This window comes from Podarcis pityusensis, assembly GCF_964106645.2.
Source record: "Podarcis pityusensis genome assembly, chromosome: 11".
Lineage (NCBI taxonomy): Eukaryota > Metazoa > Chordata > Lepidosauria > Squamata > Lacertidae > Podarcis > Podarcis pityusensis.
In genome coordinates, this window is record NC_138036.1 from 60,354,717 (window position 1) to 60,379,172 (window position 24,456).

Consider the following 24,456-nt stretch of genomic DNA (forward strand, 5'->3'; position numbering starts at 1 on the left):
TGTGTACATGCAATATATAATTCACACCTATTCACAGTCTTATTGAGCCATGGAACATGAGAAAATAATCTGGGATTTAAAAAAAAAATCTAATCAAAGGGGTATTCTTTTATCTATCTATCTATCTATCTATCTATCTATCTATATCTATCATATTGCTATGATTCAACTATAGAAACAAAAGTAAGAATAACCAATACCAAAATACAGGAAGAGTTCAGAATTGTCGATGTTATTACACAAAATGCTGCTTCTAGATCAGCATAGAATGACACTTCAGTATTTGCATTATTGTGCTCATTGATCTAACAGTTTTTATTATCTGACTGAGCACCAACAGGTAGACTGTAGATCAGTCCCTTTTGACTGTATTTTAGTGTATACAACTTCAGTAGCTGACATCAACTTTTATTATGCAAAGATTTCTATACTGCCTGTGCAGTAACACGTTATTTTCATAGAAGATGAGAGAAAGCTCTTCAAATTAAGGGCCATAATAAACTACTTTTTGAAACTTTCACTGTAATCATACAGTATGTGTGAACTGATTTTATGACACAACAAAAATGAACAAGCGTTACTGCCCTTTGATCTGAGCTAGTTGGTAGGGGAGAGGTTGATAGTATGATAGCTCAGGTGTATTTTATGGGTTCTTACGGCATAAAATAAAGATCTGTATTGTATGGGTTGAAACTGGTGCCCTAGACTTCTGCATTTGTGTAATAAATATGTTAACCAGAAGGAAACACTATCCTGTACTGGGGTCATAAAGAATAAGTGCAAAACTCTATTGTGTGTTATTTTAACCATGCCATCCATGGCTTATGCTCTGGGTTGCATGCTTCACACCTTAGCTGGCTAAGTGCCATGAAATGTGTGATGTGTTATCACGGAGACTTTGTCAGTAATGAGAATCTATTTTTCCATCTTGTCTAGAATGACAGTTTAGCAGCAGGGTATTTTCTAAGTGTTACCGCATGCAGCAGGTGTTTCCTTACTGAGTGACTGGATTTGTCTGGGTCCAAGTATTTTCTCATTGCCTTTTTCTTTTTTGGCAGGGGGATGTAGCTAGTTCCAGGTGTTTGTTAACCAAACATCTGTGGATTCTGCAAATTCCAGGTGTTTCCTATACAAGTAAATTTAAATCAAGTCAGATAAGTGCAAGCCCACTTTAATTCAAACATTAGACATCTCCCAAACATCTGCATTAAAGAACCTGCCAACAGCATATATGGAATGAAAAGTCAGTAGAAATACCACTGAAGCTTAAGTACTTTTCTAAAGCACTTTGAAAGTTAAATAGTGTTCCTCAAAATGTTTCTTGAAGCCTTGAACATTTCTTCTACAAAGCTGAACACCTACACCTCCTCTTGCATAATGGTTTCAGCGCTCCCTGGATTTTAGCAGGACAGCTGAATTTTTAGCCACTCTCTAGATGCTCCTGACAGTCAATTAGTTGAGCATGTCATGTCAATTGGCATTCATTGTTCCCATTATTTCCAATGGTCATGGGGTCACCAACCTTTTTGGGCTCATGGAAACATGCAAACCAGAGAAACTTGCTGCGAGCAGCAGAAACACAACCAAGCACACATCGCAACATATTATATTGGATACAACAGAATTTTAATTTCAAGCCTAATTTCAAGAGGAGGGAGGGAATGCTGTGAGGACCAGGGAAAGCTTTTTGTAGGGATATGTGCAACCATGGGTGCCCAGTTGGCGACTCCCTCAGTGGGCCTTCAGACAGCCTCCACTGCTTTCAGTGTGTATTCTTGTCATTCATTTTCCTATGTCCCCTCAACAAAGGTCAGTGGTCAGCACAAGGCATCATGCAGTAGCAAAGCCTCTGTAACTTTCCCCATCATTCAGCTTAAAAAATAAATCAACATGATTAAGTCTTTACCCACTACCAGAAATTTGTTTAATTTGGGGGGGGGGGGCTTGAGGTTCTAGCACAATTGAAGTTTCAGCATCAGATCCGGAAGCCTGTGTCCTAATTGCAGAAGAGTGGAGTTGATGGAGTAGGGTTCGCTTACTCCATCTCTGTTCAAAGCTATTCCTAATTATACTTCCCAAATGCGGGTGGTGGGGGGGGGTCCATAGTAGTGAAAAGTTCCAGGGCTGATGCCTAATGGTACAAATGTGATCCTGTCTCCCGCCGCCTTCTCTGTTATGCTGGCTGAAGCCGAGGCGAAATCTTGGCCCATCTATGAGGAGGGACACACACCATCTGCTTGTTAAAATCTTGATTTCCATTTGCTGTGCTCAAAGTCCACGGCACAAAGAGCAAGGGAGAGCTCAGGACACGGGGAAGGGCCAGGCTGTAAACTGCGAGAGCTCCGACTACTAGCTGCTGAGGGCGGCGGGGGGGGGGAGAGAGCTGCCCCCCCCCCCAGCAGCAGAATGAAAACCCGGAGAGAAGCAGAGCAAGCATCCGGGCAGATGCATCAAATTCCTGCTTTCTGACTCAGGCGCCGGAGCCCCACCAGCTCCAGCCCTTCGGGGCGCGGGGAGGATTCCAGGGGAACCGAGAAATCCACCTGGTCGGCAGCGCAGCGCGCGGCTCCTTCTCCCCTCGCGCCGCCCTTGGTTTTCGTCCCAGCTTTCGGCGCGATTTTTATGGTGGACGAAGGGACACAAACCAAACCGGCTCCTCCTTCTCAGCCCTCCACTTCCCCCTCCTCGGAGCTTTAAAGCCGGGAGCCATTCCTTCCGATTAACGCCCAGCCCTATGAGCATGTCTTCAGCAAGCAGCCTGGAGGCAAAGCCCCGCCGGAAAGGTGTGAGGGGTTCAAACGCAGGCAGAGCCTGGCGAAGCTCCGACCCGCCAGCTGCGTCTTCCGTGCGGCGGCTTCCTTCTGGAGCGGCTTAAGTAACAGCCGAAGCCCAAGAGGGAGCAAATCCACGGGCTTGTCTTCCGGGCAGGGCGCGAGCCTCGGCGGCAGCGGAGAAGAGAGGGAGAGTCGTTGCCCCCCCCCTTTACCTCTTCAACACAGGAAGTTTGGGAACGGCTGTTCAGCGGCTTTGCTCTTTCCCCGTTTTCAGAAGCTGCCGAGCAGCGCCCCATTGCAGCCCCGGGGCGAAGGAAGATGCCCCGTCGGAGGGAGCTTTGGCCCCGCCGCCCTCCCCAGCCTCCTCGCAGTCCTCCCTCCCTCCCTCCGCAGCCGCTCCGCTCCCCCCCCCCCAGCCCGCCTCTCCCCTTCCCCAATCGGCCTGCCCTTCTTCCCCCCGGGTCTCAACTCCGCAGCCACCGAAACAGTTCCCTCAGAGACCGCGAGTTGCTCCTCCAGAACTCTGGGGCGCGCGCACGAGGAGGACGAGGAGGAGGGAAGACCTGGCCAGACCTCTACCTGCCCTTTGCGCCGCCCGCCCGCCCGCCGCCCGCCGCCGGAGATGCCCGCGGAGGGGCGTCCGCTTCCTGCCCTTTCCCGCCTGCCTGGCCGCCGCCTCCCCCTCCCCGCCCGGCGGGACGCGAAGCCGTGGGGCGAGCGCGGGGGCCCTTCGGCCGGAGGGTTACCTGTCCTATATTGATGTAGCCGTACTTGCTAGCTATCCTGTTGGCTTCCTGGTTCCCGCCGGTTATCCGCACCGCCCAGTGGTTGGTGTAGAGGCGAGTCCTGCAGGCGGGGAGCAAGAAGCCCAGCCAGAGGGTCAGCAGGCACAGCAGGTCCGCTCCGCTCCGGACTCCGCAGCAGCCCCAGCCGCTCTTCCAGCCCATCTTGGCGGCGACGCGGGCGCGCGGAAAGACCTCCCCGACTGCGCCTTGCTGCTCCGAAAGAAACTTCGCTCCGCTCCTTCCTCTGCTCTTTCCGGGCTTCCCCGCTCACCTCCGGCCACCTTCGCCCGCCGCGGGAACCGAGAGGGACCTCGCGAAGGAAGCCAGCCAGAACTGGGACTCAGCGCATGGGCGCTCCCGAGGGGCTTCAGGGGCCCAGCGCCGCAGCCCGAAGCGCCTCCACGTTGCCCAAGTCTCCTCGCGGCGCTGAAAGTTTGTTCGTTTCTGGAGAATAGCCCGAGCCTCCCGCCCCCCTTTCTGCAGCTCGCGTCCTTTTCCTTGCGCCACGAGAGTCTCGGGGGAGAAGGGAGGGAGGGAGGGAGGGGGCTGCCTCTTTCTCGGGGGCTTTCCTCGCTTTCCTTCCCGTCTCCTCCTCACTTGTGCCGAGTCGAAGCAGCAGCAGCAGCAGGCGGCGGCAGTGTGTGAGTCTTGGCAGCCGAGCGCCCCAGCTCAGTCAGGCTCGGTCGCCTCCCTCTTTCCCCCTCCTCCTCCTCCTCCTCCTCCCCCCCCCCCCCGCCTCGCCGCCCTCCCGGTTCTGGAAGGGGAACGCGGAGAGCGAGTGGAAATGGCAGCGGCAGCAGCAGCCGCCTTCTCCGCATAGAAGAGCTTCTCAATTCCCCTCCCGTCCGATGCCCGCCGTCTCTCCGTCTCCCTCGCTCTCCGGGCGCACGCCTGGTCCTAGCGCTTCCCGATTCGGACTCGACTGGGAAGACGTGAGCCAGGCGGGGAGGGAGGGGAGTCGCTTTTTGAAAAGAGTACAGCCCGTGGTGCGTTTTTGGACAGACAGAGAGGAACGTACAAGAAATACAGTTTACTAGTATTTTAAAATGCGGGCAACTGCGCAGGGCCGAGCGAGAGCGAGAATCCACGCAGCAGCAGCAGAACTCACTGAAAGACCCCCTGAAAGTCCCAAGCAGGGAGCATGTGCTTCAGTTTCCCCGTACTCTTCCTGGAGCGTGGTTTAAAAAACAACAGGTGGGGGGGGGGAGAGAGAAATGTAGTTAAAACAAAAGCAAAATGTTCCTAGGCAGGGTGAAGAGCTGAGTCTGCAGTAAGGCATAGTCTTCAAATGGTGATGTTTCTTTCCGGGAGCTTTTTGCACCGTCAGGCTGAGTAGTGCTTCCAGACACATGTTTATTGTGGGACTGGTGTTCGTCATACAAACAAGTTTAAAAGCAACAGACTAAATTATTGCCAGATATCCATTTGCTATATCTCAATGACCCATTTACAGTGAAGCTCCCATCTGGAAGTTTCTTACTGAGTTTCTTACGCCCACTATATGGGCATAGCCAGGGTTTTTGTTGGGGGGGAAGAACCTCATTTGCGTTGATTTGGGGGGCAGCTGCCTCCCCCTTGGCTATGCCCGTGGCCCATTACAAAGCTCCTATGGTAGGGGAAGGCCCTTGAAAATATAAAAGCCAGCCATTTGTTGGATCTGTTTCTAGCACTAATTGGAGCACACAAGCCGCTGAATGCCACTGTATAATAGTAGAGGTAAAACCACTTATTTGTTAATTTGGTGATTAGATTGGCACATTAATGATAGTTTCAAAACATGAATTTGTGTTGAATTGTGAATTTTATAGAAGCTTTATAAACTTCTGTGTTTCAGCTGAGCAAACATGGGAAATGGCATGGCAGAAGATTTAAGGTTACTTCAAAGCAATCACCAAAGGTTTTAGTTAGTTAAGAAAGTTAATGATTAGACCGAATCATTAACATCTTCAGTTTTTGTACACCAGTTTCATCATACCCAAGGCTCATCAACAGTGTCACCAGATCAGAAGCAATCCAAAAGCAATGCAGTTCAAAAGGAACAGACCATGATTAGTTGTTAAGAGGACAAGCTGGTAAGACCCTCAGGCTCTTGCACTCTCCCCTCCTCTTCACACAAAAAGGAAATGGAAGGTTTCCATTCCTGGTTGCTTGAAACCAGCGTTTCTCAGGTTGTAGGTCAGGTGGGCTTCAATACTGCATCCCTGCCCCAGCCACACCGTAGCCTTTTGGTTGGGCTACTGCCAGCAGCAGCTCTCTACATATGCAGTGCTTAGACAGGGTTGAGGCAACTTGAGCGTGAAGCTGTGGCATAGAAAACTGGAGGAAGAAGAGAAAAAAAGGAAATGGATAATGGAAATCCAGAATGGCCATGGGAATGTGAGTGCAGATGAATGGAGAAGTGAAAGGGGTGAACAAAATGAGGGAGAGGAAATGGAGTGTCCAGGGCTGCACACCTGCCCCTTCTGCTTCAGATATACATATCCGCACCCCCAGCACTTGGGTCATCCTTCCTTCTCACCCAGCCTCCCACACAACAAGGAAGCATCTCATTCCTTTTTTGAGGACAGGACAAGTCCAAGATATTTTGCTGCCCGATGGAAAGAGCCGGGTGTCCTCCTCTATTCCATGCACAGAAGCTGATCCATAGAATCATAGAATCATAGAGTTGGAAGAGACCACAAGGGCCATCGAGTCCAACCCCCTGCCAAGCAGGAAACACCATCAGAGCACTCCTGACATATGGTTGTCAAGCCTCTGCTTAAAGACCTCCAAAGAAGGAGACTCCACCACACTCCTGGGCAGCAAATTCCACTGTCAAACAGCTCTTACTGTCAGGAAGTTCTTCCTAATGTTTAGGTGGAATCTTCTTTCTTGTAGTTTGGATCCATTGCTCCGTGTCCGCTACTCTGGAGCAGCAGAAAACAACCTTTCTCCCTCCTCTATGTGACATCCTTTTATATATTTGAACATGGCTATCATATCACCCCTTAACCTCCTCTTCTCCAGGCTAAACATGCCCAGCTCCCTTAGCCGTTCCTCATAAGGCATCGTTTCCAGGCCTTTGACCATTTTGGTTGCCCTCCTCTGGACACGTTCTAGTTTGTCAGTGTCCTTCTTGAACTGTGATGCCCAGAACTGGACACAGTACTCCAGGTGAGGTCTGACCAGAGCAGAATACAGTGGCACTATTACTTCCCTTGATCTAGATGCTATACTCCTATTGATGCAGCCCAGAATTGCATTGGCTTTTTTAGCTGCCGCGTCACACTGTTGGCTCATGTCAAGTTTGTGGTCAACCAAGACTCCTAGATCCTTTTCACATGTACTGCTCTCAAGCCAGGTGTCCCCCATCTTGTATTTGTGCCTCTCATTTTTTTTGCCCAAGTGCAATACTTTACATTTCTCCCTGTTAAAATTCATCTTGTTTGTTTTGGCCCAGTTCTCTAATCTGTCAAGGTCGTTTTGAAGTGTGATCCTGTCCTCTGGGGTGTTAGCCACCCCTCCCAATTTGGTGTCATCTGCAAATTTGATCAGGATGCCCTTGAGTCCATCATCCAAGTCGTTGATAAAGATGTTGAATAAGACCGGGCCCAAGACAGAACCCTGTGGCACCCCACTAGTCACTCTTCTCCAGGATGAAGAGGAACCATTGATGAGCACCCTTTGGGTTCGGTCAGTCAGCCAGTTACAAATCCACTGAGTGGTAGCATAGTCAAGACCGCATTTTACCAGCTTCTTTACAAGAATATCATGGGGCACCTTGTCAAATGCCTTGCTGAAATCAAGGTAGGCTACATCCACTGCGTTCCCTTCATCTACCAGGCTTGTAATTCTGTCAAAAAACGAGATCAGGTTAGTCTGACATGACTTATTTTTCAGAAATCCATGCTGACTATTGGTGATCACAGCATTCCTTTCTAGGTGCTCACAGACTGTTTGCTTAATGATCTGCTCCAGAATCTTCCCTGGTATTGATGTCAGACTAACTGGGCGGTAATTATTTGGGTCCTCTCTTTTCCCCTTTTTGAAAATAGGGACAACATTTGCCCTCCAGTCTGCCGGGACTTCGCCTGTTCTCCAGGAATTCTCAAAGATGACTGCCAGTGGTTCTGAGATCACATCTGCCAGTTCTTTTAATACTCTTGGATGCAGTTCATCTGGCCCTGGAGACTTGAATACATCTAAACTAGCCAAGTATTCTTGTACTATCTCCTTAGTTATTCTGGGCTGTGTTTCCTTTGCTGAATCATTTGCTCCAAATTCTTCAGGTCGGGCATTGTTTTCTTTATCGGAGAAGACTGAGGCAAAGAAGGCATTGAGGAGTTCAGCCCTTTCTGTGTCCCCTGTTTGCATTTCACCATCTTCTCCTCTGAGTGACCCCACTGTTTCTTTGTTCTTCCTTTTGCTACGAACATACCCATAAAAGCCTTTTTTGTTGCTTTTAACCTCTCTAGCAAGCCTGAGTTCATTCTGTGCTTTAGCTTTTCTGACTTTGTGTCTACACGTGCTGGCTATTTGTTTGAATTCCTCTTTGGTGGTTTCCCCCCTTTTCCATTTTTTGTACACATCCTTTTTTAATCTTAACTCAGTTAAAAGTTCTTTAGATAGCCACCCTGGCTTCTTTAGGCACCTTCCATGTTTCCGTCTCATTGGTATTGCCTGACGTTGTGCTTTTACTATCTCCCTCTTAACAAACTCCCAGCCATCATGAACTCCCTTTCCTTTTAGTATTACTGTCCATGGGATCTCACCCAGCACTTCCCTAAGTTTTATGAAGTCGGCTTTCTTAAAGTCAAGAAATTGAGTCCTAGTATGCTTGGCTGCTCCTTTCCGCTGTATAGTAAACTTCAGAAGAGCATGATCACTCGCGCCTAATGATCCTTCCACTTCTACCCCACTAACCAGGTCATCAACATTGGTTAGGACCAGATCTAAAATGGCTGTTCCTCTTGTTGCTTCTCCCACTTTCTGGACAATGAAGTTGTCTGCAAGGCCAGTGAAGAATCTGTTTGACCTTATGCTCTTGGCTGAGTTTGACATCCAACAAATATCCGGGTAATTGAAGTCCCCCATTACTACTATCTCCCTTCCTTTTGCATGCTTGGCCATCTGTTCCAGGAAGGCATCATCTATGTCCTCCGTTTGGCTTGGGGATCTATAGTAAACTCCCACAATGAGGTCACTGTTATTCTTCTCTCCCTTAATTTTGACCCAAATGCTCTCACTTTGGCTTTGAGGTTCTAAATCTTGGATCTCTTCACAGGTATACACATCCCTGACATATAACGCCACACCTCCTCCTTTCTTGTCTGGTCTGTTTCTCTGAAATAGATTGTATCCCCCCATTATTACATTCTAATCGTGGGACTTATCCCACCAGGTTTCAGTGATGCCTATTATGTCATATTTAGTTTGCTGTACCAAGAGCTCAAGCTCATCTTGTTTATTTCCCATGCTTTGCGCATTAGTGTACAGACATTGAAGTCCATTAATCATTCCCCCGTGTCTCTTATTTAAGGATTTTTTCCTCCCACCACTAGGTCTGCGTGCTGTTTGCTCCATTTGGTCTATGACATTTGGATGATCATCTTCATCAATTGATAGACTCCTACCTTCAGGAGCACTGTCTCCCTCCCCCACATTAGTCAGTTTAAAGCCCTCCTGATGAGGTTTCTGAGATTTTTGGCAAAAACATTTCTCCCAACCGTTGTGAGGTGCAGCCCATCGCTTGCCAGAAGTCCATCTTCAAGAAACCGCAGTCCGTGATCTAAGAATCCAAACCGTTCCTGTTTACACTATTTGCGAAGCCAGCTGTTCACTTCCACTATTTTTCCCTCTCTCCCTGGGCCACGTCGTTCAACTGGGAGGACAGATGACATGACAATTTGTGCATTTAATTGCTTCAATTTCCTGCCCAGAGCCTCGTAGTCTCTTTTGATCTTCTGGAGGCTATTGCTTGCAGTGTCATTGGTTCCCACATGAACCAAGAGGAAGGGGTATTTGTCAGTGGGTTTTATGATTCCTTGCAGTCGTTCAGTTACATCTTGGATCTTAGCCCCGGGGAGACAGCACACTTCCCGAGACATCTTGTCAGGCCCACAGATCACTGCTTCTGTTCCCCTCAGTAGGGAATCCCCTATCACCACTACATGCCTCCTCTTAGGTTTGGTCGGGGTTCTTCCGTGAGCTGTCCATTCCAAGGTCACCTGCACATTCCCTGAGGACTGACTTTGCTGCTCGTCTTCATATACCTGATCGACTGTAATGAGGGAGAGATCCTCAAATGGAGTCTGCTCTTCGTCTTCCATGCTAGGGGAGAGGACCTCAAAGCGATTGTGTATTTCTAAACAATCAGAGCGAACCCTGGGCCTCCTACTTCTTTGAGTCACGTTTCTCCATATATCTGGCTCCTGTGTTGATGAACTGTACTTCAACACTGGCAATGAAAGGCCTTGATGATCCCTCCCATATAAAAGCTGTGTTTGTCAGGCAGGGGAGCCCTGCAGATGCAGCCCATGATTTGTGCAAGTGCAACATTTTGATAAGACTCAAGTTGGTCATTTTATGCAGAAAACTGAATCCCGTCATAACATGAGTTACTATCTCATATGTACAGTTGTCTCAAAAAGTTGTGCCATAAGTTTATGCTGTTATGTATAGATCTGCTCATGAAGCCCTGATGCGACTGATATATATTTAGAACTATTATTGTAAACCATCTGGGCAGTTTTAGTCTTATCACCAACTAAGAAGTTTGTTCCATGACCTCCAACACAAGCACCCACCCACCCACCCACCCCAATTCCTTTTGGGTATTAACTGTCTGCTTGTAATGTTCTTCCAGTACTCCAGTGCAGATATATTTCAAGTAATCAAGATGTACACGGGTTCTAAGAAAGACTTTATGAGAGTTTGACGAAAGCACTCTCTTGAGAAAACAGTTACGACTCTTTTCATGGATTGGATTTTACCAACATCCCACACAACGATGGTTTACAAGCTATAAGGAACACCATTTCAGATAAAACCACAGCGGACCTTGCCACCAAACTCTGCCAATTTGTCCTTACCCACAACAACTTCAAATTCGGTGATGACCTGTTCCTTCAGATCAGCGGCACAGCAATGGGCACCCGCATGGCCCCACAGTATGCCAACATCTTCATGGCAGATTTAGAACAATGTTTCCTAAACTCCTACCCACTCAAACCTCTCTTGTACCTGCGATACATTGACGATATTTTTATCATCTGGACACATGGTCAACAGACCCTGGACACCTTTCACCAGAAATTTAATGATTTTCACCCCACAATCAACCTTACAATGAATCAATCTATGCAAGAAATACATTTTTTGGACACTACTATAAAAATACAGGATGGGCGCATAGACACCACCTTATACCGTAAACCAACTGACCGACAAACATATCTACATGCCTCTAGCTACCATCCCAAACATACCAAACAGTCCATTGTATATAGCCAGGCACTACGTTACAGCCGCATCTGTTCCAATTCTACAGACAGAGACTCTCACCTAAGAGATCTACAGCAAACCTTTTCAGAACTAAAATACCCAGCAGATGAAGTTAGACAACAGATCAACAGAGCCAGACTTATACCCAGAGAGAACTTGCTGCAAGACAGACCCAAAAAAGAAAATAACAGAACACCTCTAGTCATCACATACAGCTCCCAAGTTAAAACAGTACAACGCATCATCAGAGATCTACAACCTCTCCTGGACAATGACAGTTCTCTTTCTCAAGCTCTGGGAGGAAGACCTTTCATTGCCTACAGACAGCCACCCAATCTTAAACAACTCCTAACCCACAATAATACTACAACCAGACTTAACACGGACACTGGCACCAGAGCCTGCAATAAACCCAGATGCCAACTTTGCTGCCACATACACCCGGACAACACCATTACTGGCCCCAACAACATCACACATACCATCTCGGGACTATTCAATTGCTCATCATCTAACATTGTGTATGACATCAAATGCCAACAGTGTCCTTCAGCTCTCTATATTGGACAAACAGGCCAAACCTTACGCCAAAGAATAAATGGACATAAATCTGACATCAAGAATCACAAAACAGAGAAACCAGTAGGAGAACACTTCAATCTCCCAGGACATTCTATACAAGATCTCAAAGTAGCTGTTTTACTACAAAGGAATTTCAGAAATAGACTGGAAAGAGAAGCTGCTGAATTGCAACTCATTACCAAACTTAAAACCATGGAGAGACCTGGTTTGAACAAAGACATTGGATTCTTATCCCATTATACATGACTAAGCCATTTCTCACCTTCTCACCCCTTGCCTTTTCCTGTAAGACCTATCACAGTCGTTAAGAGTCGTCAGCAGGCTCATCTCAGCTATCTGCCAATCTCCCATTCCCACCACCCTTCTGAGTAATACCCCTCCCCACCTTCTCACTATATAGAAGGATCTGGCAACTTCTGTTTCAGTGTATCTGAAGAAGTGTGCTTGCACACGAAAGCTCATACCAAGAACTAACTTAGTTGGTCTTAAAGGTGCTACTGGAAGGATTTTTTTATTTTGACTCTTTTCATGTTCTACTTCAAATATACAACAGCATTATCAATACAGTGACTTTCTCTCCCATATCCACTTCCTCCCTTCTTGGTACTCATAGGTTTTATTTGTCTCTAATGTAACTATGTAGTAGAATTAACCTCATATAGAGAAGTGTTCACTGATGGGTTAATAACAGGGTGATTTCGACCACAGTATGAAGCTTAAAAAAGCAGCATTCACCAATGTGTTGCCCTCCAGTTGTTTTGTTTTGAACTGCAACTCCCACCAACTACAGCTGTTTTTGATACGTGCAACAACTGGCCAGCATACAGAGAGACCTAAGTAACCTAAGCAAAGGACGCTGAGGACCAGGTTACTCGGGGCAGCCATGTGGTGCCCCCCCCAGATGTTGTGGGACTACAACTCCCATCATCATTGACCATACATTGGCTGCTCCTGAGGTAACTGGATATTGTTCTATGGCTCTATGATGGAAGGGCATGTTGTTAAAGGAGATGAGTGTCAGGAGGGAAAGCTACATTTGAACGGCAATATTTGAGCAGTCAATGTGACATAATCCTAATTAATTGGGATTAATGTGATTAATCCTAATTAATCACTAGATATTAATATATTTTCCAATTTATTCCTTATAAACAAAATCATGAATTATCCTTGATTTCCTCCCTTCAGCTTGGAGAACTGGAACTTGTGTCAAGAATGTGAATATGTATGTATGCAGTTTACTTCCTCTGGCTGTGCTTAAGAATGAGGGGAAGTTATTTTACATAGCCATCCCCTTCAATTTACAGCTCCCCCTCTCTCAGGGAGTCCTGTCCAGGTCAGTAGGTTTGAGCTGGCATAAGCAAATTAAGGATAATGACTTCTGTGAAAAATACTTTTGTTTCTGTTCTGTATTCCGATCAGAAGAAGAGATAAAATAAAGATGAATTTTCAAATGAGTTCATTCATAAATGCTGGCTTTGACATATTATTGATTTATCGAGTCTAAGAATTCTACAGAGTGCACTCCATGCCATTATGAGTTTCCCCATTGACAGGACTATAACTTCCAACTTCGCATCAGCTATTTTCATTGCTTGTATGGCTATGTGAAACATCAGTTCATAAAAAATATTGTGACTCTATATTTCTTTTTACTTCTTATTGGAAATATATTCTACTTGAGTTGAGAAATGGAAGTACATTTGAGTGACTTTTGATATATATATATATATATATATATATATATATATATCTCAAGACACCAAGACTTAAAGCAGAAGCTGAGAATAAATTTCTTGTGTTTTAAAGCTGAGTATATAGGTATATTTTGTCTCACATAAAATTGTGATAACCTTGCTGGCTTTTGGTTTGCACATAGTTTCCTTATTCATTTCTTTCCACAATCTTACTATATTTGCCATATCTTTAAAGTGCATTGTTTAAAACACATGACTCCCCACCCCCCAACCATCCCAGGAACTGTAGTTTTCCCTTCACAGCACCTCTAACTACAATTCTAATTATTCTTTTTTTGGCAAGAGGGGAGTCATCCGCTTTAAATGTCCTTTATATGTCTGATGTGTATTTACAACAGGGAAAGGGAACTGCTTTGAGCCTGGCATCTCATTCGCACGCTCTCACCATCCATTCCTGTACAAGGGAAGGCGCCTCCAGTCTCCCTAAGTATTGAGGGCACCTCAGAATGTGCAAGTGTCATCTTGATCCTGTTAGCTTAGATCTGATTCTATTTCACACACATGCTTGAGTGACTAAAAAAAATGTGTGGGTGCTTTCCCATTTCTAATGTCACCACACTACCACCAAAACTATGTTCGAGTCAGTCACTGAAGGTGCCCCATCTCATAAGTCCATCTCAAAGTTACCTTTGGCTGGACTTAACCATCCAGGGGTCCTTACCTTTTACCTTACCTCATAAGCATGGGTGCAACATTTGGAGGGGCAAAGTCTGTCAGCAAGAAACAAGGGGCTTATATTTTATTATAAACCTTAAAATGTTGGCAATGTTGGGGTTTTCAAAATTACTGTTAGTGTTTCTTTAACAGTTGTGGGTGATGACTTTTGTTAGTCTGTACTAGGGAGTAAGGAGGTCGTGTGTGTTGCTGAAGCTGCCTTTCATCTCATTCCCTTCCAGGGGGCAAATCCTCACTCATTAGCAAGAAGTCTATAGAATGAAGACAGCTTGTGGCTTTTTGACTGAGACTGTTCCCATTTTGATTGCAGGTCTAGGGAACTAAGTAAATGAACCGAAGTTCTCCAATCTCAACTAGAAAAGCCACACCATGCTGATAGGGAAGGGAAGGAGGCAGATACAGGTTTGCTGTTGACTTCTGTTATCTTGGGTATTCCTCTTTAATGGGATTTTCTGTATGCAGTGCACCCTCTTTGAAGTGGGTATGGAAGATCCTGTAATTTTTTCAGGTCACTATATCTGTAATAACAGAGCTGTGTTTATAAATGCTGGAGTTACAAGTTATTTACTTCATAAATTATGATAAAGCACACTATGTTTGAGTATTTGATGTGCCTTTAGACCTTTTGAAGCAACATCATCATTCGTCAAGGCTTTTCAAGAGATATTCATTAAAGCTGTAAGGGCAAGGGTGCTGTCATTGACTTGAAGCAACTCCACTCTTCCAAAAGTAACAGCTGATTAATAGTGTAACCTGTGTAGCCACTGTTTTTCAAGGTTACACCAGCATCCTTTCAAAAAGCCACAGGGTGGGTAAATGGAGTCCATTGCTGACTGGAGAAGTGGTTTTTTTGGGGGGGAGTTATTCTTTAGCTTCCCCCCTTCCTTTTTTCCGGACTGAAATTGCCCCTGAAGCAGCCCTCCCTCTAGCCCTGCTGGAGAGAGAGGTGGAAAAGGCAAGCATTGTGTTGTATTCTGCTGCTCTTGTTTTTCCAGTGGGATTAATAGCAGCTTCTGGGGGAAAGAACAATCTTGATTGTGTCACGTCTGTTTTGGTCCCAAGCATTTTATTGTGTATTTATTTTAAGTGTGTTTGGTTTGTATGAGATGAGATTTCATGTATAAAGTCTTGGAGGAACGTTAACTAGTTTTTGAAGTGAAGGTGCATTTTTCCCTATATTTCTTTATATTGAGGCCGCCACCTATTCCACTGCTGGGAAATTAAACTGCTACAGTTCATGTGGAAATCAGATTAATCACAAAAATGTTTCAGTTATTCTGGGAGAAAACCAAGGACGCAATCCTGAAACTATTTAAACTTAAGTAAACCTTCACTGAAATCTATAAACCCTGAAGAAGGCAAGGTGCAAATCACACACCCCCACACACTTTGCTTTACGTTTTCTTCCACTACTTCCTGTTGTTCCTGTCACATAGTCTACATCTGTGTTGGAATTGTTTTAGGATGTTCTTAGGATGTCTCTGCTTTGGGACAAGGGTGGCGCTGTGGGTTAAACCACAGAGCCTAGGACTTGCCGATCAGAAGGTCAGCAGTTCGAATCCCCACGACGGGGTGAGCTCCCGTTGCTCGGTCCCTGCTCCTGCCAACCTAGCAGTTCCAAAGCATGTCAAAGTGCAAGTAGATAAATAGGTACCACTCCAGCGGGAAGGTAAACGGCGTTTCCGTGCGCTGCTCTGGTTCGCCAGAAGCAGCTTAGTCATGCTGGCCACATGACATGGAAGCTGTACGCCAGCTCCCTCGGCCAATAAAGCAAGATGAGCACCGCAACCCCAGAGTCGGCCACGACTGGACCTAATGGTCAGGGGTCCCTTTACCTTTACCTTTACTGTTTTATTGCTTGATGTTTGCCACCCTGCCACCCTAGGCGCCTTTGGGAGAAAGGGCAGGATGCAAATTTAATAAATAAATAAAATGATAATAGCAGTATAGGAGCTAGTTTAGTTCTTAAAAATTTATTTGCATAGTGAATATGTGTAATACAGAATGATCAGGTTAGACAGTCGAAAGTCTCCTTCTCCCACCATGGATCTTATAGTTCTCTCGTTTAAAGGTTTTATTTTATGCATGCACATTTTGTGAATATCTGTTTAAGAGGAAATATTTTGGAATAAAACCTTAAACGCTGTTTACCTTCCCGCCGGAGCGGTACCTATTTATCTATTTGCACTTTGACGTGCTTTCGAACTTCTAGGTTGGCAGGAGCAGGGACCGAGCAACAGGAGCTCACCCCGTCGCGGGGGTTCAAACCGCCAACCTTCTGATCGGCAAGTCCTAGGCTCTGTGGTTTAACCCACAGCACCACCCGCATCCCTTAAACATTGCCAAATGAAACCTTAAACATTGCCCAATGAAAACCTAACTCCTCTCATCTTGAGAAATAAATGAAGTAATATCTATAGCTTAATATAATCGTAACCTATCACAACGGCTGTAAAGCAAAAAGGATTTGGTGTTAGGAAAAGTGGCCCTTCAGTTGGGTGATCTGATAAAGCTGAGGGAAAGTAGAAGGGAATGAAGTGCCCTGTCTCACAGAAGGAGCTAGATTAGCCCCCCCCCCTTTCCATCTCTATGGTCCTGTTCGATGCCCAGTCACGCTGGCTTTTCTGCTAGAGCTGTCTGTCATAAGGCTAAATGTCTGTGGCAGAAGCAGACAGAAAATAATTTCCATTCCATGTGTTTCCCTGATGCACAGTTTCTGCTGCTCAGGAACAGCAGTGGATGAAGAAAGGACAGAGAGCCTGAGGGAGGCAATGAGAGGGCCAAGGAACAGGTAAGGAATTCCAAAAGCAGGAGCAAGAGGAAATGACAAGTCCAGCTGGTTGCTTGCGGTCAGGATCTGAGGCATAAGTGCTCCTGCACCTGGCTAGCAAGGTAAAGAAAATGGGCCTATGGCAAATATGATTGTTGACAAGAGACCAGTAGCTCATGGAATGACAGGAACTCTGGTGTGTGTCTGAGGAGGTACTATCCTAAGATTTCACAAGTGCTTAACTTTGCCTGAATCGTGTCCTAGTTTTTCCATTATACAAAGTGCAGGGCAGTTCTTCTCACTTTTGCCTTATTAGCAGCTGTCCAGTAAGTGAAGTTAAGTTGGGGGATAGTGGCAAAGATACATTACATTTCATGGCTGAGCCAGCATGTGAATCTTTGCCTCTCCACTGTAGGTCTAACACACCTTTTGGATCTGGTATAAACTGAAAGGTGGGGTGCATATTAAATGAAATTAAGGTAGTACTAAGTAAATGAAAGAGAAAACATCTTTTAAAAAGACAGCCAATGTTTGCATGGCTAATAACTAATAAACACGTTGATTCAGAGAATGCAGTTTTAATATGAACCAACAACAGTGAGTTTGTTTGGTTCAGTCCTTGTCCAACGGTATAAGCACTTTGCTCCAGTATCTCAGATAGTCCCTAGGGAGCAGGCTAAGATCCAAGGAGCTTGTTGCCTAGCTATAAAATTCTTACCCTCCAAGTGTCCCTATTTTCCAGGGATGTCCCTGATTTAGGGAAGCCATCCCGGTTTCTGATTTACCCCAGAATGTCCCACTTTTCCTTAGGATGTCCCTATTTTCGTTGGAGAAATGTTGGAGGGTATGGAGTTATCCAATCCCCAAGCAGTCTGAAGGTAGCCCTGTATAGGAAAGGTTTTTTTAAAAAAAAAATGTTTTATTGTGTTTTTATATATGTTGGAAGTTGCCCACCCAGAGTGGCTGGGGCAACCCAGTAAGATGTGTGGGGTATAAATAGTAAAATTATCATTATGGAATGTGAAATTCCTATTTTCATTGGGGAAATGTTAGAGGATATGCTGAAGTGAAAAAGCCCATGGGAACTGTGAAGAAGGTTGCAGGAACACTACAATGATGCTAGGAATATAGGAAGTTTCCTTAGATGGAATCAGATGATTCATCCATTTAGCTCTGTATTTTTTACACTGACTGGCAGTGGTACTCCAGGAGTTCCGGCAGATGTCTTCCCTAGTGTTACTTGAGGACCTTCTGCATGCAAAACATGGGTTTTACCACTGAGCTACAGCTCTTCATCTACCTTTCTGCTACGGGTAGGACCTGTTCAGGAGGGGTTCCATATATCTCCTGCTCTTCTTAATTCCTTTCATTATCTGCCCAGACTAAAAGAGGCCCTCCTGGAAAAACAAGCCCAGCACGAATTTAACTAGTAAGACATGGGATCTGCATAATTGTTTTAATTGCAGGCAGCTGTACCCAGAATAGTTCTGCTGTCAAACAGACCAACAACTTTGGGGCAATATCACAGCCTTTTTAGTATAACATAAAAGGATGAAACCTCTTATGATCCCAGTCATTATTATTGTATTTTCTTCTTTAAAAAATATGAAAATCTGTTACTGAACATGGGAGGGGGAAGAAACCATCTCTTCATGGAGAGTATTTTAAATGAATTTAAATTATGAAATTAAGTTATGCACCCACTACTTCAGAAGAATGGAAGCTGGAACCTCTATATACATATCTTGGCAGTTAGCATATTTTAAAGGCTCAGATTGACAGTTGTTATATCAGAGAACTTCATGAAGGTGCCAGGTACTGGCACTAGGCCTGGAACTTATACATTATGTTACCTCCCCTCTGCTTGCCTGAAACTGCAAACACTTTTTAGTTCAGCTTAGAATATTATCTTATACAGGGGCATCTTACCCATAGAGGCTAGTGGTGCAGGGCGCCAGGGCGCCAAGTTCTGGAGGGCACCAGGGAAGAGGCAGAGGCTGGACGCTGCCCACCTCCTCTAGCCCCGCTGGCAGCACCGTCCTCCCGAAAAAAGGTCGACAACTCTGGGAAACAGGGAGCTTTGCACCATGGCGCCGGAGTGTTGATTTACATGTGTTGAGAGTGTGCGCACACACATGCACATCTGTTTCCATAGGCAGTTATAGCAGTTTCAATTGAAAAAAAATCAATGGCCTGGATAAATTACAGGCATAAAGACAGGAATGAGCAATAGAACAGTAAGGAAAGCCAAGTTCATCCACCTAAGCATATGCTAAACTCAGTTTAACTGCAACACATACAGCAAATGTCATTCCTTTCATACTGAGCAAGGACTGCTATTGCGAGAACATGTATGCTTACATTTTAGGGGTGGGGGATCTGATCTAGAGGCTTCATTCATAATCCCAAACTCAGTACGTGCGGAACCACAGGTTCAGCTTCTGGTGCATGTGCTTAGCTTACAAACTAATGGGGTGGAGCTGCCACGTGTAGGTTATAACTGTGTGGCTGTGTTAGAATAATTATTTCTCCCCACTCCAACACACACACACACACACACACACACACCCCAATACCTATATCCAATAATAATTCTGCTCTCTTAATTCACTCAGAAGGCTGTCACATTATGAGCAATATGACTAATGAATAAATCTTAGAGCTACCACATTAATGTCATTGAATTAGCCTGAGATATCGGTTCACTTATTTGAAAAATTTATGACTTCACACTTTGTTTTATTTTTCACAGAATCTTGTCTGTGGCCCTGTCATGTTTCAGAACAAGACATTTTGGCCTATTTTCCAACTCATATGCGAAAGAGGAGCCTATAACTATTAAGCCGCTGAGTAAAACCTTTCTGTCAGGTGCTGCTGGTGGTTGCTCGCGAGTAACCAGGCAGGACTCCAAACCTGTCTTTTACAGGTTTTATTGTGCAAACTATTTACAGGGCAGATCTCCAAAGTTCATGTCCGTCTTAGTCACTGACAGAATCTGGGAGTGGCCCCTTCCGGCTTCTCCCCCAACATAAGAACTTAAGACACCTCAAATCTCCTCCTCTCCTCCTTGCGTTTCACCCCTCTGCGCAGGCTGGGTGATGGAAGTGGCGTCCGTGCCTCCTGGCCAGCCGGGCTAGGTGAGGCACTTGGGCTCTCAGCAGCATCTTCCGAGCCTTCTCCTCGCTTGGCTGGCCCCTTCCCTCTCTTCTCCACTGGAGCTGTGGCTTTCCCCACCTCTGGACACGGAGCTGCTCCTCAGAAGCATTGGAGGCCCTCTGTATTCCCCTGCCTCCCTCCCCTCTTCCTATAGCAGTTCCCTGACACTTTCTTTCTGCACCAGGAGGTTGCATGTTCTCGGACTAGGGCTGGCTAGATAAAAACAATGATTCTGAAGAAATTTCATATTGAAATGGGTTGTTTCGATTTGTCAGTTATTTTGAGAAATAGCAAAATAAATAACCCAAAAATGCTTTATTCTTAAACCCAAAGGTTTAAGAGACAACCATGCCAAAGTTTTTATGTGGAGGAATGCAATCCTATGCATGTCTAATTAGAAGAAAACACCAGTGAGTTCAGTGGGGTTTCTTCCCCAGTAAATGTGCTGATGAATCTGTAAAATGATTTGGTAAAACCAAGTTGGGGAGCAGGAATACCTGGTATTGGTGGTTTTCTGGCAAGAAAAAAAGTGAAATATAACTAAAATTCAGCTCAGATATGAAGGGTTCTGTGACTTCAAAAGCTACCCCAAATCTGGCAACCATTCTGAAATCCATCATGATTTCAACAAACCTGCTTCAACTTTTCCTTGCCAAATCATCTGTATTTTCACTATTAAGACCTCTTTGCTATCTATCCATTACTATCATTATTTCCACACAATAGCTTTAACCTTTTAGAGATGGCAGTTTTGCAAAACATCCATGCATAAGACTAATAGCCCTCAGACTACAAATGCCATGATGTTATGCAACTGAAATAAAATACAGATGTGCAAATATATGCAAGTGAACATTTGATAGTATTGAATGAAGCGATAATACTGAATGAAGTGATCTGCAATCAGTACAAATCAGAATTTGAACTAGGAGACAGATTTTTCTCTGAATTCTGGTGCCCCTAGCCAAATAACAGAACTGAATCAATATAGTTGTCTTATATGTAGTTAAACCATTTGTCCATTTAGTCCACTATTGCCTACCACAACTGGCAGAATTATTCTAGAGCCTGAAACAAAGTTTCTTTTTAGTCCTACAATTTTTTTAAGCTGTTGATGCTAGGGATTGAACCCAGAATTTTCTGCATGCAAACCTTGAGCAGTAGTCCCTCTTTATGTGTGGAGTTCATATCTGCTTTAATATTGGTCTTTTCCACTCATTATTCACATGTAGGACATATCCATGTTGACAGTGGAGTGGAACCATGCTTTAAGCACCTCCACCACTATTGCTGTGCATTGCTGTCTGCAGAAGAATTCTGCCAGTGAGCCATGTTTCTGTGCAGTTGGGCCACCCATGCAACTTGGTACCCCAGTCATACACAGACCCTAAATATAAGAAGGTGGTTTCACATCTGGATTCAACCTGAGTTTTCCTCCATTTTTCTCTTTTGCAGCTTCATATCTGCAAAGCTGACACTTAGTTTCTGCTTTGAAACAAGGGAGTCATAAGAACCCAAGAAGAGACCTGCTGGATCAGTCCAAAGGCCTGTCTAAATGTAATCCAGCACCCTGTTGCCGCAGTAGCTAGCCTATTGGAACCCCACAAGCAGCATATGAGCACAATCATACTCTCCCATTCATGTTCTTTAGAAACCAGTCTCTGATGCTGGAGGTAATATAGAGCCATCATAAGTAGTAGCCATTGACAGTCACATTCTTCATAAATTTGTGTAATTCCCTTTTAAAACTATTCACGTTGGTGGTTATCATTACATCATGTGGCAACAAATTCCATGCGCTTTGTGGACAAGTCCTTACTTTTGTTTGTCTCAAAATTCCCACCGTTCAGCTTCATTGGATGACATGAGGTTCTAGTATGATGAGAGAGGGAGAAAAAACTCTCTCCATCATCTTTCTTCACACTGTGAATAATTTTATGTATCTTTGTCTTTCCTTACTCATCTTTTCCCTAAGCTGAAAAGCTCAAGGTGTAACCTTTCCTCACATGAGAGTTCTTTCAGCCTTCTGATCATTTTGGCTGTGCTTTTCTACACAGCTTGCAGCACTAAAATATCCTTTTGTTAGATGCAGTGGCCAGACCAGACAGAATTCCAAATGCAATTGCACCATATATTTGTAAAACAGCATTATGATATTAGCAATTTCATTGATTCATTTGCTGGAGTTCATTACGAAGGAAGTGTTCTCCTAAACTGCTTTACAAACTGATTATCTTAAATAAAGTAGATGACAATGCTATACAAAAAGGTGAATAAAAGCTGTGGACAAATTTAGCCGGCTTCCAATGTATCTGAAAACTGTGTGTGCATGTGTGTGTACATGCATGTATATGTGTATAAATCAAGGGAGGGTGAAGGACTCAATTCTAGAAGTCCCTGAGCTCTGACAGATTCTCATTCTCTAAGAGATAAGAGCACTAGGCAATCGGCAGGATCAGCCTCTAAACCTCCCAGTCAGAGCTGAAAATGTTTGATTAAAATAAATCTTCAAGGACATTATTTTCATTTTAGATGCTATTTTTCACCTTCAGAAGTCTCTGGGAGCCTGAGATCTTATGCTTTGCTTTGATAGCTTTTGTTGATAATCAGAGGAACACTAAAAAGCAAGCACTTTTTGATCCTTAGGTTCACTGACTACCAGCAAGGGGAAAAGACTCATATAGACAAGAAAAGAAGAATGACAAAAGAGGGACCCAACCATCTCCTTTGTGATCCATCTACTTCCTGACACTCCCTAGGCCTTGTTAAGCAAAAGTGAGATGAAGCAAGGCAGTTCTAGTTCTCTACTGATTGATATACTTTCTCTCTGAAGAACTGAGTAATTGTCCAACTAAAGAACATCATTCCTCAAATGCAGCATTACACTTGTCCATGTTGTAAAAATCCTAAACATACGGTAAATGTTATGGGACAGCCCCTAAAACACACCTAGACAGGTAGAGGCAAAAATCTAGAGGACTAACTCTGGGCATTGGTTCACTTAATGGGAATAATGTGTTTCTAGATTAGCCCAGGGCTGATCTAGCTTCAATGTCTTGGGCAATTTTAGAAAATGGAACTGTTTCCCCCAAACTTGTCACATTCTCCGTTTATTCTGACACCAATTATTGGCCAAACTGGACCCCATCATGCCCCTGATTATGTCATTAGTGCGACCCTTCCTCCAAGTGCAGGTAAGCCCTTAGTTGAGTCTTCCATCCAACCTCCATTTAGCTGCCAGCTCCAACAGCCATGGGAGCAGTGAGAGGTCTCTTAGCCCTTGGCTGCACTGGCTCTTTGGAAAACTTAATTTCTCAGGTCTGCTTGTGCTTGGCAGTTACACAGACGTGTGCTGGACACAAAACCAGGAGAGAACTCCCACTTCTGCCACTGATGTCTGCAGCCAGGTAAGTAGATGGGAGGGAGGGAGGGAGGGAGGGAGGGAGGGAGGGAGGGAGGGAGGGAAGGGAAAGGATGGTTTGAATGTGATTGTGAGAGCCTGGTTGGGTAGGAGGGGGTGAAGAATTCTGAGGGTACCAAGCAAAAGTTTGCAACTATTCTGACACTACTTTTTATTGTTATCCTAACAGAGACTTGTGAAATTACTATCATCATCATCAACACCACCACAAAATGAACACATTTTCATGCAGCTGGAAGTGCTTGTTAAAAAAAGAAATATCTTCTGTTGTTTCTGGAAAGCGCAGCTAGAGGGTGCCTGTCATAACTCTATCATATGCTGCTTAGACTTACTGTGGAGTGGGCTTCTGATGTGGAGAAAGGTTTCCTGCAGAACAATATGACCATTACTGTATGTATGATAACATAAGGGATAGGGAGAAGGCAGTCTCTCAAGCTATGTTATGCTTAGACTTCACAATTAAATCTTCTTTCAAAAGTAACTTTATTATCCGGTAAGTGATTGTGTGGGTGGTCGCTGAACAAATCCAGGCATACCTGGAGGATGTGGACCATTTGTACCCCTTCCAGTCGGGATTCAGGCCCCATCATAGGACCAAAACTGCCTTGGTCACACTGTTCGATGATCTCTGGCGGGCTAGGGACAGAGGTGAAAACTGTTTCCTGGTTCTGCTGGATCTCTCAGCGGCTTTTGATACCATTGACCATGGCATCCTTCTGGACCGTCTACAGGAGTTTGGAGCTGGGGGCACTGCTGTACAGCTCCTTCCTCCTGGGCCGTGTCCAGAAAGTGGTGTTGGGGGATGAGTGTTCAGACCCCTGGGCAATCACTTGTAGGGAGCCTCAGGGCTCTGCCCTCTCCCACATGCTTTTTAACATCTATATGAAGGTGCTGGGAGAGATCCTCAGGCAGTGGCGGACCTACGTTTTTGGGACCCTGAAGCTTGAACAGATCTGGGGGCCCCTTCGCAACCAGCAATGAGGTCTGGGTAACCACCGTTATTGTCTTCTGTGGGGCTGTTCCATGGCAGATCACTTTAAAAAACAAATAAACT

General features: G+C 44.9%; 1 protein-coding gene and 1 long non-coding RNA gene across 3 annotated transcripts in view; one reads left to right on the forward strand and one right to left on the reverse strand.

The window, feature by feature from the left end:
- Nucleotides 1–3,975, reverse strand: part of LOC308458002 (proprotein convertase subtilisin/kexin type 5-like) — a 167,837-nt gene extending 163,862 nt beyond the window's left edge. Inside the window, exon 1 of one of the 2 annotated variants that reach the window (XM_080972454.1) lies at nt 3,521–3,975. In XM_080972454.1, the coding sequence (XP_080828580.1) occupies nt 3,521–3,721 (201 nt within the window). In that variant the 5' untranslated portion in view covers nt 3,722–3,975. Of the gene's footprint in view, nt 1–2,986; nt 3,104–3,520 lie in introns of those variants that run through there. The other variant, XM_080972455.1, reaches the window with a different exon arrangement.
- A 12,528-nt stretch (nt 3,976–16,503) lies between these two features.
- Nucleotides 16,504–23,883, forward strand: LOC308458866. Its single transcript, XR_013977739.1, has 3 exons — nt 16,504–16,947; nt 22,628–23,388; nt 23,572–23,883. It is a non-coding gene; the product is annotated as an uncharacterized lncRNA (long non-coding RNA).
- The last annotated feature ends 573 nt before the right edge of the window (nt 23,884–24,456 follow it).